General features: G+C 51.9%; 4 protein-coding genes across 10 annotated transcripts in view; 2 read left to right on the top strand and 2 right to left on the bottom strand.

Moving 5' to 3' along the window:
• LOC119843303 (zinc finger protein 436-like) overlaps positions 1-11,283 on the bottom strand; it is a 33,634-nt gene extending 22,351 nt beyond the window's left edge. Inside the window, exons 1-2 of one of the 3 annotated variants that reach the window (XM_043496728.1) lie at positions 11,120-11,283; positions 10,476-10,601 (exon numbers count right to left, since the gene is read on the bottom strand). In XM_043496728.1, the coding sequence (XP_043352663.1) occupies positions 10,476-10,509 (34 nt within the window). In that variant the 5' untranslated portion in view covers positions 10,510-10,601; positions 11,120-11,283. Of the gene's footprint in view, positions 1-2,336; positions 2,564-10,475; positions 10,602-11,119 lie in introns of those variants that run through there. The other 2 variants (XM_043496723.1, XM_043496724.1) reach the window with 2 other exon arrangements.
• The window catches only part of LOC119842642 (zinc finger protein 239-like), a 1,225,455-nt gene that overhangs the window by 813,219 nt on the left and 397,438 nt on the right, over positions 1-14,798 (top strand). The gene's annotated exons all lie outside the window — the stretch shown is intronic.
• Positions 1-14,798, top strand: part of LOC119843367 (zinc finger protein 664-like) — a 1,158,238-nt gene that overhangs the window by 664,353 nt on the left and 479,087 nt on the right. The gene's annotated exons all lie outside the window — the stretch shown is intronic.
• The window catches only part of LOC119842634 (zinc finger protein 879-like), a 224,907-nt gene that overhangs the window by 134,419 nt on the left and 75,690 nt on the right, over positions 1-14,798 (bottom strand). Inside the window, exon 1 of one of the 2 annotated variants that reach the window (XM_043496731.1) lies at positions 12,113-12,162. The exons of the other annotated variant lie outside the window; for it this stretch is intronic. The gene's annotated coding sequence lies outside the window, so the exon portion shown is untranslated. Of the gene's footprint in view, positions 1-12,112; positions 12,163-14,798 lie in introns of those variants that run through there. 2 annotated transcript variants of the gene reach the window in all.

Genomic DNA, 14,798 nt, shown 5'->3' on the forward strand with positions numbered 1-14,798 from the left:
TGTGGGGTCTCTCTCCTCTGTGGAGTGCCTGATGTTCAACAAGCTTTGCCCTTCTTATGAAACTTTTCCCACAGTCCAAGCACTTGTGGGGTCTTTCTCCTGTGTGGATTGCCTGATGTTGAACAAGGTTTGACCTCTCTGTGAAACTTTTCCCACAGTCCAAGCACTTGTGGGGTCTCTCTCCTTTGTGGACTGCCCGATGTTTTACAAGGTCTGACCTCTGCTTGAAACTTTTCCCACAGTCAAAGCACTTGTGGGGTCTCTCTCCTGTGTGGACTGCCCGATGTTTTATAAGGTCTGACCTCTGCTTGAAACTTTTCCCACAGTCAAAGCACTTGTGGGGTCTCTCTTCTGTGTGGCTTTTCTTATGTGATGTTCATGCAGACTTTGAACTGAAACGGTTTCCCGCACTCGAGGCATTGAATGGGCTTCTCTCTAGTGTGGCTTCTCCCATGGTTATTAAGATCTGTGCGCTTATTGAAGTTTTTCCCACGGTCCAAGCATTGAAGGGGTTTCTCTCCAGTATGGATTGTCTGATGTGTCACAAGCCGTGATCTCACAATGAATTCTTTCCCCCACTGAAGGCAGTGCCAGGGTGTCTGTTCCTTGGGATTAGTCTGCTGCGCTCTGGGATCTTCATCTCCTCCCCCACTGTTAAGAGATTCATCCACTTTGTTCCTAGGGTGGTTTCCCAGAAGCCTCTCTAACCTGTGCCAATTTCCTCAGGCTTCTCCCTCTTCAGTGCAGTCAGAAAAATTCCCTTCAGCTCCTCCCACCAAGGGCCCCTGTGGTTGCACTTCTCCAGGAACTTCCTGATGCCAATTCCCTTCCTCATTCTCACTCCTTCGCTCAGCACCTGCTGGGAGAGACACAATTGAGACAGGAGTCATTGTGCTAGGGAGACAGAGGAATAGCACTGAGGGAAACCCAACAGAAAGACTGAGCAATTGGATTCTGCCTCCACTCAAACACTAACAAGGGAGGAAAGCTGGGAAACAAACTCCTGCAGCTAAGAGGCTGGGTGGAATGCCGTGAGCGAAAACTGCTGACTACAGCCTTGTCCTGGCTGAGATGAGGAAGAACTGAGGGCGCTATTAACACCTTATTTTGGGATTCTCAAACTTTTCCTTCATTCCCCAGATGGTCTCTGTGTCAGTCCTCACCTGTGTGAGTGCATCTCAGAAGCCTTCCTTCCTCGCAGGACTGGAGATCGGGCACCCATGGCTCATCCCCTTGCTCCAACCGGGCGATCAGCTCAGGTTTGGGAATGGGAAATCCTGTGCAGAGGGTGAAATCAGACCGGATTAGGGTGCATGTAGTATTGGTGGAGTACTTGTCACCAAGGACATTCCCTGCCTCTTTCTAAACCTGCAGAACCCAGAGCCCTCCCCATGGCTGGAGATATTGCCAAGGAGGGAGGTGAACAGGATTGTGTGCGCAGCCAAGAAACAACACAGACAGGACAATGCTGGATTTATGCCCCTTTGAAAGCTGGAGGGGTGGGGATGGTTTAGCTTGTCCATTGGGTTTTGACACCCATGTCCCACTGGAGAGGTCTCTGTCACAGCAGCTGTGCATTATGGAACCCATTCGCCTCTGATCTAACTGACCAGGGAAGAAACTGACCAGATTCAGATACGCAGGCCCCACGGATTCCAATAACGGAGGGGACGAAAATCCCTTACCCAGCGAGTCACTATCTTGTAGCTCTCCTGCATGACGTCCCTGTAAAGGGCTCTCTGTGCGGGGTCCAGAAGAGCCCCCTGCCCCTGGGTGAAATACACAGCCACCTCCTCGAAGGTCACCAGCATCTGAAACAAGAAGAGTCCCCCACTCAGCACCTGCTGCTCCAGCCACAATCCCACTAGTCATGGCAAAGAAAGAAAAAAGTGAAGGGCCAGAGTAGCAGAATCCCACAGGCACCGTGCTCAGAGCAGCCAAGAGGCTCCAGGAGACGGTGGGAGACGGTGAGAGCTCCTTGTTCCCCCAGCATACGGAGTAGGTGCTCATTTCTTCTCATTTCCCACACGCCTGCCAGCCACAGGCTGATACAGGAAGCAAAGCTCTGAGCCGGGGGCAGGGACAGGAATCCCAACAGCTTCCCTTTGTATTTCACAGAAGCCTCTGCCCAGTGGGGCAAGGCTCCAGCACTGGGAGTCTGGAAAATGTTCCCAGCCTTGATGAGGGGATTATATCCTGTTTGAGAATTGGGGGAATGTCCCCTCTCCCCTCCCCTGACACCAATGGGCCTACTCAGAAACTCAGCAGTTTCTCACACCCTGTCTCCTCCCTGCCTCTCCCTCCCCCCGCCCAGCAGCTCCCTGAAAATCCCCTACCTGAGCTGGCTCCATCACAGCCATTTCTCTTCCCTGTCTCCTAGAAGACGGGATGATCTGGAGTGACACGTGGACGTGATTCCTTAGCCTGTCGGGCTGGGAGGGAGGTTACAGAAGGGGCTTCTGTCCATGTCACACCCCGATTCCCCCCAGACTCTTCAGATCCTCCCAGTAACAGCAACTCAGAGCCAAACGCTAGAAAAAGGGCAGAATCAAAGAGGCCACTTTGGGGGATTGCCCCCCCACTGCTGTGTAAACCCCTCTCCCCTAGCAACAGCAGGAGCCCTCTGGTGGCAACATCTGAAGTATGAGCTGCCCTGGACTCCCCCTGCAGTCGCCAGAGACAGGCAGGCAGAGACTGATCCCATTGGCCCATCTGCGCTGCCCCCCTGCCAGAGCCAGCAGTGACTCTGGTCTGACTCCGGTGTGGCTGAGATCTGAATCCTGCAGGGAAATCAGACCAGGGCCCCGGGCAGCCCCCAACACTCAGGGCACACAGACCCCACCAACACAGGGGTGTCTGACAATAACACACTCTGAGCAGGGTGTGTGTGTGTGTGTGGAGGGGGGCTGGGTTTTTGTCTTGTAGCTTCTACACCATGAGCCATTAGTCCCCTGATCATTCCCAAAGCTGGTTTGACCAGTTCCAGGAGGAGAAGACAGGTTTCAGAGTAGCAGCCCTGTTAGTCTGTATTCGCAAAAAGAAAAGGAGGACTTGTGGCACCTTAGAGACTAACAAATTTATTTGAGCATAAACTTTGGTGAGCTACAGCTCACTTCATGGGATGTATAGCTTCTCTCCACCCCTCCCCCCTCGTGTCCCATGGGGCGGGAAGCTGCCTTGGCATCTCCCCCCCGCCCTCCGCCAGCCTCCCCACATCCCTCCTTTCCCTCGCAGTGCCCCCCACTCACATCTTCCCCCATTCCAGCCTCGCTCCCCTCAGCCCCACAGTCCCCTGATCCTCCTGCATCGCCCCATCTTCCCTTCAGTGCACCCCTGCCCCTATCCCAGCCTGCCCCCGCCATCCCCAGCACCCGCCTCCTGCCCCCACCTGCCTGCACCTCTTTATCCTCCTCCCCCTGCAGCCCAGATGTGACGGGGGGCCCCGCTCCAAGGAGGCGATGGGAGGGTCTCTCTCACCTTCCCTCCGAGCGGGGCCCCCCGGGGCAGGGGCCGGGCCAGGAAGGGGGCCCTGGCCGGGCTGGGGGCTCTGCCCTGGGGGAGGCTCCCGGGGAGCCGCGGGAAGGGCCCGGCTGGAGATTCCCCTCTCCCGGCTGCAGCCAGGGCTCCGGGCTCCCAGCACCAGCCGCCGGGGCTCGGGGATCTCGCCGGGAGCCAGAGTCGCCGCAGCGGCTGCGAGTCACTTCCCGCGGCCGGGCCTGAGCCCCGCGATCGCTCCCCCCAGCGCCGCCCCCCAGCTGCTCCTGGGTCCTAGCGATCAACCCACCGCGCTGCAGCCACCCTGCCCCAGCCCCTGCCCCCTTGGGACCCAACCGCACCTGGGCTCGGGGAGCTTCTCCCAGCATCAAGGGGACATCCCGCATAGAAATGTCTCCCGTCAGCGTTCAGTCTCGCTTGCAGCCTCCCTGCAGAACAAACCGGGCACGGGCCGCTGGCTGATCAGCCCATCTGTGGCAAACTTCTCTCCATATTGGGCTGGCTACGGCCTTGCTCTCACCTGCCTCTCTGGTCACAAGCTACTGGCACTGGTGCTAAACCTTTGGTTGTTTGAGCTGACTGGGCCAGATTTGTAGGGGAGCGAGAGAGAAGGCAAAAGGAGAGAGAGCAGAAGTGGGGGGGGGACATAATTGTTTAGACCACTGGCAGAGGTGAAAGTAAGCCAGTCTGATCCAGTCTGGCGTACCCGGCAAGAGCCAGGACACTGCTGACTGCACTGGCAGGGGGCAGCTTCCCCAGGTCGGTGATTTGAAGGGCTCCAGCCACCACTACTGCAGCGGAGCCCTGGGCTCTTTAAATTGTCACTGGAGCCCCCGGGGGTCCCGGCTGTGGCTGCAGCTACTGCTCCTGCCATGATTTCAAGGGCCTGAAGCTCCCAGCAGCTGCTCACATAGCAGGAGGAGTTCAGAAAGTCAGTGGAGTTGAGGATGTCGGCTGGTTCCCCCTTCTCTGGTTTGCCCTGCTTAGCTTGTCTTTCAAGATCAGGATGATGAAAGCCCAACAGTGCCATGCTGTGGCCCAGGAGACAACGGGTCTGAGACATATAACAGGGTACAATCTGGACTGTTGAACTGCTTAATTCTCCATCCCAGGGCATGTTTTATACTGCTTCCCAGGGTGGATAAAATCAATTACTAAAAAAAACAAAAACAAAAAAAACAGGTTTTTTTTATTTAAATTGGATTTTTTTTTGATAAAATGCTTTTTGAGGAAAAACTTATCTAAAGATACTTTTAATTAAGATACATTATAGCTCAAAGATATCTCATCATGGAATAGGGATTGTAAATTCTAATTCTATAGTATGAGACAATATATTCCTGTAATGTTTAAGAAAAGTTTTGTACATGAGTTCCAATAGTTGATGGATTAGGGACCCAATTTTATGGGTTTCCACAGGGTTCTGTATAGATTATTTAGGCTAATCTTTCCATCCAGCCAATGGGACTCAGTGCTCAGTCTAGAAGATCCCATCAGAGATGCTTAGTTTTCCAGTTCTCAGACTGTGGCTTTGTCTCTCCAGAGGTAACATGCTTGTTAACAGCAAAAATGTTTTGAAATAAATTAATATCTAGAGGTGAGAAATAACAGACCTCACCTCTATTGTCCCTCTGCAAATTTGTGTACACAGAGTCAATCCCTTACCTCTCTCCAAAAGTGCAAAGTTTCAAAAAGTTGAATGAATAGAAGACTGTTGGAGGCGGAATAGATCTGGACAAGGAGTAGTTGTCTGGAGATAAATGTGAGAAACGATGGACATATGCTTTTCTGTTAAAATACTATATCTTTGCTGTTGAAGAAAAAATCCAGAATACTTAACGTTGTTGTTTTAGTTAAATAAATAATTTAAATGTCTGTCTGGTGATGTTCTCCTCCCAGCATGGCATGAATGAAATAACCAAACAATCATTCATTGTCCGATATAGCTGTAAAACTAATCTGAAAAGTTTTCAAAATAAATCACTGTTTTATAATGTATAGTGTGTACCTTCTAAAAATGAAACCTACATCTAGCTCTGAGTTGTGAAGAATATCTATTAAGATTATAAAAACCAAGAATGCACTTTTATGTAGAATACCATGATTAAATCGAGTCTTCCAGACTAGTGATTTAAATCATGATTTAAATCAAATCCACCCTGCTGCTTCCCTGTGTGAACAACAAACCCCTCCACCCTCTGCTCACACTCAGCCACTAGCATTCAAAGTCACTCCTGGCTGCACTGTACTGAGTGTGACTAGCCAGACACTCATGAAGTTACTAAATGACACAGCAACATCAGCCAGTTTTCTACTCCCAGCCTTGCACCCCGGGAATGTGCATCTTGGACTGCTCAGTCTGTTCACTGTGCTGGACAAACTCAATAATTAGTGGGTCATCCCCACAAAGGGGTTGGATTAGGCCACAGCCTTGTTCTCTCAAGTCAAATCCTCCAAACACTTCAATGAAAAGACACAGGTCCAGACAAAACACTAAAATCATTTTATTAACTGGAACAAGGAGGTTTTCAGGGATCACAAGGGAGAAAGATGTGAAAGGTCGGAACTAGTTAAATCTATAAAATTAAAACATGCATTTTAAATCCTAAATTTTACCAATCTAAGGAAAATGCGAAGCAAGCAGGTTTTTGCACCCCGCCCGCTATTGCAAGCAGTTCACAGTTCTTAGTACCCAGGATGGATTTCCTTCCCGCCTTGGTGCGTCCTCTCCAGTCCAAGGCCCCTGTGGCCTTTCAAGGCATATTGTTGACTTCTGTAAAGATGGGAGAGAAGAGGTGAAAATGGAGGCAATTCTCCTTTGTGCTTTTATACCATTCTCTTCTTTGAGGTTCAAGCTCCAGCCAGGGGGCAGGCAACAATCAGTCTGTGGCCAAAGTGAGCATCCAGCCGTCCTTCTGGTGAATTGTAACTCTTTTGTTCACAGCTCCAGTTAGTGAATGGCCAGCTAAGCAATTAATGGCCACTGAGCACCTAGCTGGAGTGCAGGTACCATTGTCTCTAAAGAGCTAGTCTGTGGGCATTTTCCAGCTTTCCAGCATGTAACAAACATACAGCAAACTCTCAGAGCTCCATGGACAGCGCTGATAGACACATTTTAATGGGACAATAATATTCAGCAAACGATGACTCTTCCTATGATACCTCACAAGACATACTTTGGAGAAGATTTATCCTTTTGTAAACGTGATGATCATAAGAGTATAGACCAGTGGTTCTCAAATGTGTTTCATTGGCCTCCCCTTCTTTGTGCGTGTGGTCATTTATGCCCCCGCCCTCACAAGCACATATACGGCCACCCCGCTCTAAAGGCAGAGTAGTTGCTGGCGATGCCCCCAGCTCTGAAGGCCTCCAGTAGCAGCACAGAAGTAAGGGTGACCAAGTGAAAAGTGATATTCGTCAATATTGCTGTTCACAGCAGACTTATCACCCCATTGCCACCCTTACTTCTGTGCTGCTGCTCTACCTGGGTTTGAGAGCCTGAGCGTTTATCCCCACCTCCCACATAGGCCAGTTCCTTCTTAAAGAGTCCAGCCAGAGGTCACGCCTCCCCTTGACATATTCCTGTGCCTCCATTGGGAGGCCCTGCCCCACACTTTGAGAATTACTAGTGTAGATAGTCACCATTGGGATTGGTACCCAAGATGGTAACACCTGCTCCTTTCTGTCTCCGGGATCCCCAGAGAAAATATCCGAGCAGGAGAGAGGAACAGATCTCATTGATATTAACCTTGCAAAACACATTTCGGTGATTTCAGTGATAAACATTCCCTCCAGCCTTCAGCCCCTAACCCCAGTGATTTCAAGGAGACTGAGCTGGGATTGGGCAGGTGATATGGGCGATGGGTATAATCTCTGAATTAACAGAATACAGGAACCCTTTGCATAAATTGTTAACCTCTAAAAAGATATAGCTAAACATTGACCACTATAGTTACCGCTCTTCCAACTCTTTAACTTGTTTACATTTCAAACTCTAGCTTAATTAAGGTGGAAACACTTTTAAAATCTCTCTCTAAAAGTTGAATTTGAGTCAATTATATACAAGTTGCTTAACCCTTTCTTGCCATCTGTCACAGAAGTTTACATCTTGTGTGGATTCTTCCATGTTTAACGAGGTCTGACGTCCGTATGAAACTTTTCCCACAGTCCAAGCACTTGTGGGGTCTCTCTCCTGTATGGATTCTCTGATGATAACCAAGGGCTGATCTCCAAGTGAAACTTTTCCCACAGTCCAAGCACTTGTGGGGTCTTTCTCCTGTGTGGATTGCCTGATGTTGAACAAGGTGTGATCTCTGTATGAAACTTTTCCCACAGTCCAAGCATTTATGGGGTCTCTTTCCTGTGTGGATTGCCTGATGATTAACAAGGTCTGACCTCCACGTGAAACTTTTCCCACAGTCCAAGCACTTATGGGGTCTCTCTCCTGTGTGGATTGCCTGATGACTAACAAGGTCTGACTTCCGCTTGAAACTTTTCCCACAGTCCAAGCACTTATGGGATCTTTCTCCTTTGTGAATTGTTTTATGTTTAACAAGGTTTGACTCTGTATGAAACTTTTCCCACAGTCCAAGCACTTGTGGGGTCTCTCTCCTGTGTGGATTGCCTGATGATTAAGAAGGTGTGACCTCTCTATGAAACTTTTTCCACAGTGCAAGCACTTGTGGGGTCTTGCTCCTGTGTGGATTGCCTGATGTTTAACAAGGTGTGACCTCTGTATGAAACTTTTCCCACAATCTAAGCATTTATGGGGTCTCTCTCCTGTGTGGATTGCCTGATGAATAACAAGGTCTGACCTCCATGTGAAACTTTTCCCACAGTCCAAACACTTATGGGGTCTCTCTCCTGTGTGGATTGCCTGATGGTTTACAAGGTCTGACTTTCGCTTGAAACTTTTCCCACAGTCCAAGCACTTATGGGGTCTCTCTCCTGTGTGGATTCTTTGATGATTAAAAAGGCCTGCTCTCCATGTGAAACTTTTCCCACACTCCAAGCACTTATGGGGTCTCTTTCCTGTGTGGATTGCCTGATGATTAACAAGGTCTGACTTCCGCTTGAAACTTTTCCCACAGTCCAAGCACTTGTGGGGTCTCTCTCCTGTGTGGATTGCCTGATGTTTAACTAGGGTTGACCTCTGTATGAAATTTTTCCCACAGTCCAAACACTTGTGGGGTCTCTCTCCTGTGTGGATTGCCTGATGTTGAACAAGGTTTGACCTTCGTATGAAACTTTTCCCACAGTCAAAGCATTTGTGGGTTCTCTCTCCTGTGTGGATTGCCTGATGATTAGCAAGATATGACTTGCATATGAAACTTTTCCCACAGTCCAAGCATTTATGGGGTCTCTCTCCTGTGTGGATTGCCTGATGATTAACAAGCGCTGACCTCCATGTGAAACTTTTTCCACAGTCCAAACACTTATGGGGTCTCTCTCCTGTGTGGCTTTTCTCATGTGAATTTAGTGCTGACTTTGAACTGAAACATTTCCCACACTCAAGGCATTGAATGGGTTTGTCTACAGCGTGGCTTTTCCCATGGTTATTAGAACTGTGCGCTTATTGAAGCTTTCCCCCAATGTCCAAGCATTGAAAGGGTTTCTCTCCCGTATGGACTTGTCTGATGTGTAACAAGTTGTGATCTCACAATGAATCCTTTCCCCACACTGAAGGCAGTGCCAGGGTGTCTCTACCTTGGGATTGTCTGCTGCTCTCTAGGATCCTCGTCTCCTCCCCCACCATTAATAGATTCATCCACTTTGTTCCTGGGTTTGGGTTTACCAGAAGCCTCTCTGACCTATGCCAATTTCCCCAGTCTTCTCCCTGATTCCAGCAATGGGAAAAATTCCCTTCAGCTCTTCCCAAAAAGGTCCCCAGTGGTTCAACTTCCCTAGGAACTTCCTCATGATGATTCCCCTCCTTGTTCTCACTCCCTCGCTCAGCACCCTGCTGGGAGAGACACAATCCGACAGGAGTCATTGTGCTGGGGAGAAGAGGAACAGTACTAAGGGAAAGCCAACATAAAGACTGAGCGATTGGATTCTGCCTCCACATCCCACCCAAACCCTTACAAGGAAGGAGAGACAGGAAGGGTGGAATGGCGTGAGCCTATATCTGCTGACCATAGCCCTGCTCTCGGTGAGATGAAGAACAACTGAGGGCGTTACTCACACCTCATTTTGGGATTCTCAACTTTTTCCTTCATTCCCTAGATGGTTTTCTCTGTCTGTCCTCACCTGTGCTGGTGCATCTCAGAAGCCTTCTGTCCTTGAAATCCTGGAGATCGGACACCCACAGCTCTTCCCCTCGTTCCAGCCGGGCGATAAGCTCAGGTTTGGGAATGGGAATCCTGTTCAGAAGGTGAATAAGTCCAGATCAGGGTGCATGGAGCATTGGTGGAGTATTTGTCAACAAAGGACATTCCATGAGTGGAACCTGTCCCTGTGCTCTGCTGGAGGAATGGGAATCCAAGAGGATGGGGAAATTATCACTGAGCCCCATTCCACAGATGAAGTGTCTCGGGAGGTGAGTCGAATTATATACACCCTCACTAGGCGTTCCAGAATCTGTGTGCTCTGGGGGCCCTTGCTGACTCACACACACCTCTGGACTTAAACCCTGCCTCTTTCTAAACCTGCAGAGCCCAGAGCCCTCCCCATGGCTGGAGCTATCCCCAAGGAGGGATATGACAGAGATTTTATGTGCAGCCAAGAAACAACACAGACAAGACAATGCAGATTATGCCCCATTGAAAGCTGGAGGGGTGAGGATGGTTTAGCTTGTCCATTGGCTTTTGATTCCCATGTCCCACTGGAGAGGGCACTGAAATGCATGTATTTCTCACATGGCAGCTGTGCATTATAGACCCATTCACCTCTGATCTAACTGACCGGGGAAGAACCTGACCAGATTAAGACATACAGACCCCACGGCTTCTAATAACTGAGAGAGGACGGGAATCCCTTACCCAGCGAGGTTACCGTCTCGTAGTTCTCCTGCATGACATCCCTGTAGAGAGCTCTCTGTGCGGGGTCCAGCAGAGCCCCTGCCCCTGGGTGAAATACACAGCCACCTCCTCGAAGGTCACCGGCATCTGAAAGAACCAGAGTTCCCCACTGAGCACCTGCTGCCCCAGCACAATCCCACTAGTCATGAGAAAGGAAAAAAAAACCGTGAAGCTGTGGGAGGGCCAGAGTAGCAGATCTACCCCCCACCTGCTCAGAGCAGCCAGGAGGCTTCGGGGGGGGGGGGAGAAGTGAGAGCTCCCTGTCCACCCCAGCACACGGAGCAGAGGAGGGTCTTCTGATTTCCCACACGCCTGCCAGCCACAGACTGATACAGGAAGCAGAGCTCTGAGCCGGGGACAGGGACAGGAATCCCGGCAGCTTCCCTTCATATTTCACAGCAGCCCCTGGGCAGTGGGGTCAGGCTCCAGCACTGGGAGCCTGGAAAATGTTCCCAGCCCTGCTGTGGTGGTTATATCTTGCCTGAGAAATGGGGAAATGTCCCCTCCCCCTTTCCCTGCCACAATGGGCCTACTTAGAAAATCAGTAGGTTTATCAAACCCTGCCTCCTCACTTCCCGACCAGCAGCTCCCTGAGAATCCCCTACCTGAGCTGGCTCCATCACAGCCATTTCCCTTCCCTGTCCCTGGAAGACTGGCCGATCTTTAGTGAAACGTGGACGTGATTCCTCAACCTGTCGGGGCGAGAGGGAGGTTACAGAAGGGGCTTCTGTCCATGTCACCCCCCGATTCCCCCCAGACTCTTCAGACCCTCCCATCTGAGCATCTGGGGGGAAATGCTAGAAAAGGGAAGAACCAAAGGGGCCACTTTGGGAGATTTCCCGCATTGCGGTGTAAACCCCTCTCCCTTAGCAACAGCAGGAGCTCTCTGGTGGCACCAGCTGAAGATTGAGCTGCCTGGACTCCCCCGGCAGCCCCCAGGGACAGGCAGGAGGAGGCTGATCCCATTGGCCCATCCGCACTCACCCCTGCCTGAGCCAGCAGTGACTCCGGTCTGACTCCGGTGTGGCCTGAGATCTGAATCCTGCAGGGAAATCAGACCAGGGCCCCGAGCAGCCCCAACACTTAGGGCACACAGACCCCACCAACACAGGGCTGTCTGACAATAACACACTCTGAGCAGGTGTGTGTGTGTGTGTGGAGGGGGCTGGGTTTTTGTCTTGTAGCTTCTGCGCCCTGAGCGGTTAGTCCCCTGATCACTCCCAAAACTGGTTTGACCAGTTCCAGGAGGAGAAGAGCTTCTCTCCGCCCCTCCCTCGTGTCCCATGGGGCGGGAAGCTGCCTTGGTATCTCCCCCCCGCCCTCCACCAGCCTCCCCACATCCCCCCTGTCCCTCGCAGTGCCCCCACTCACATCTTCCCCCATTCCAGCCTCGCTCCCCTCAGCCCCACAATCCCCCCGATCCCCCTGCGTCGCCCCATCTTCCCTCCAGTGCACCCCTGCCCCCATCCCAGCCTGCCCCCGGCAGCCCCAGCACCCGCCTCCTGCCCCCACCCGCCTGCACCTCTTTATCCTCCTCCCCCTGCAGCCCGGTGTGACGGGGGGCACCGTTCCGGGGTGGGGGGCCGCGTGTCTCTTACCTTCCCTCCGAGCGGGGCCCGCCCTGGGGCAGGGGCCGGGCCGAGAAGGGGCCCTGGCCGGCTGGGGCTCGGCCTGGGGAGGCTCCCGGGGAGCCGCGGGAAGGGCCCGGCTGGAGATTCCCCTCTCCCGGCTGCAGCCAGGGCTCCGGGCTCCCAGCACCAGCCGCCGGGGCTCGGGGATCTCGCCGGGAGCCAGAGTCGCCGCCGCGGCTGCGAGTCACTTCCTGCGGCCGGGGAATGGGGGACCTCAGCGATCGCTCCCACCCAGCTCCTCCTGGGTCCTAGCGATAAACCCAATTCCTGCGCTTGGCCTCTCGGTCTGGCGTCTGTTAGACTCACAGACTTTAGTGCCAGACGGGGTCCATCATGAGCATCTAGCCCAGGGATTCTCACGACCAAATTTGGTGGCCTGAGAGTGTGGCCAGCAACTCTCGCTGGTGCCCGCTCTGACATTTCCCCCTGTAATCCTAATTAACTTTAAGAGAAACCAATAAATATGCACAGAGGTAAGGGGGGGGGGGACACGACACTCTTACTATTGTGGGGAACTTTATTGGCTTATATACCACCCCAATGGAATCAAATAGCAGAAGGATCTGAGTCCTGGCTCCCACTCCCTTTACCAGGAGGCCTGCCTGACCTCGAGGACTCCCCTTCCACACTACTCCCTGAAACCCCAACAAGGCTGGGCCCAGGATTCCTGAGGGACCTTCACCCCCACTCTTGTTGCGATCACTCAGGACAGAGGCTAGGGTGTCTTATCCGCAGTCTGGGGTGCGCTCTTCACTCCAGACACTTCCCTGATTGCATAGAGTTCAGAAGAAATGCAATTTATTAAACAGCTAGTAATAAAATAATTAAGGAAAAAATGGGAAAGGGGAAAGGAAAACATGATGTCCCACGCTGCCCAGGGTCCCCCCTTGCACTCCTCAGCTGCTCACCACGCCCAGCTCCAACTGCTCCAGCCCCAGCTTCCCTCTGCCTCAGCACCGCTGCTGCTCTGCCTCCAGCCCAGCTAAGGCTGCTGCTCTCCCCTTAGCTCTGCCCTTCTCTGGCAGGCAGCTCCAGCTCACACAAAGGACGGGCTCCTGATTCCTTCATTGCCCAGCCTGTCCTGTCAATGAGGCTGAGCTAGAGCTTTGGCCCCATTGGCCCTGGGGACTACTCTCAGGGTTTTCCTTTCTCATTGGCCCTTCCTGTCTTTTAGCACTGGGAGAGGCTAACCAAAAACTCCCCACTAATTTCAGTGAGGGACCAACAGTCATGGGGTCACTCAACTTCATGGTCTATGTGGTCTCCAAAGCATCCTTCAGGTGAATTATACATTTCTTTGTTTACCCCCTTCTTCCTGTGGTGATGGACAGCCAGATAAGTGTTTTCTAACACTAATGGTTGGTCCTTTGTCATCCCTGAGGAGTTTGAGTGGGACAATCCCCAGAACTATGACATATTTCAGGAACAAAAACTTTGACATATGTCTGGGTTCTTATGGACAGATTCTCTTTTTTGACCTCACCGAGCGGGTTTTCCTTTTCCCATAACAGCAAATGCCCGGGGGGGGGGGGGGGGGGGTGGCGGGGGGGGGTGTTTGCAGAGCACAAGCACTGAAGCATAGAAACAGCCCTGATTAGTCACCTTCTCAATTCCCTTGCATCCACAACTGACTGACTGCTGCCAGATCCCACCCACCCAGGCCCAGGCTCCCAGCCCTGGGGAGGGGGTCCCTCAGGTCAGCACTGACGGACAGCTGTTGCCAGCCCCCTGCCACTGTGGCAGCAGCTGACACTGTCCTCACCTCCTGAGTACCCCCACCACACCCCCTCCCTAAGTCTACTCCCCCACCGCCAGCTCCCACCCCACATCAGTGTCCTCTTTTGGGACACCTGGAAGATGATCACCCTAGCAACAAACATACATTAAAGTCTCACCATTCTACATGCACTGGTGTTACACGCATTTCAATGGCACAATATTCAGCAGATCTTGAATTTTCCAATGATCGCTCACCAGGCACACTTTATACACAACATATCCAAACCCTATGCAGTGGTGAACATGGGGAGCAGGGGTTAGTCACAAGAGGGATGCAGTGAGGGGCAAGTGGGGCAAAGAAACGCTCTGTCATCCCAACATAGGACACGGTGGGACATGGGGAAGGCGTGATCAGCTGGGCTGTCAGGTTCCTCATCTCCGTCTGGCCTCAGTGATGGGGATCGGCCTGGCTTCAAACTGCCTAGGTCTCCTAACATCCCCAGCTCCCTTCCTGCCTGCACCCAACCTCAGCATCTCAGCAATAGGGAGATGCTGCCCCCTCCTCCCATCATTTCTTTTGGGGTGCCATTCATGGGCCTTTAGATTTCAGGTCCAGCTTCACATGGCACAGGTCAAGTCTAGTCACTCTCTGGCACTGGTGCAGTACGTTCACAGTTCTCAGCCTCAGCCTTCTGGCTCTGAAGAGCAAACCCAGCAGTTGCCCAGCTCCCTTCCCCTTCACCTTCTCCCTGTCTCCAGGGTATCTCACATCACTGCAGGATCAGGCAGTAACTTCATTTCCATTTCAGTCTCTGCCTCTTGGAGTGTTGATCTAGTTTGCACCAGCAGTGTTCCTGCTGAGAGATACTGATCACTGTCATTGTGCAAACCACACAAAAGAATCTCATGACAAAGGATTAGATAAAGATTGAAA

Source organism: Dermochelys coriacea, chromosome 14 (assembly GCF_009764565.3).
Source record: "Dermochelys coriacea isolate rDerCor1 chromosome 14, rDerCor1.pri.v4, whole genome shotgun sequence".
NCBI classification, from domain to species: Eukaryota; Metazoa; Chordata; order Testudines; family Dermochelyidae; genus Dermochelys; species Dermochelys coriacea.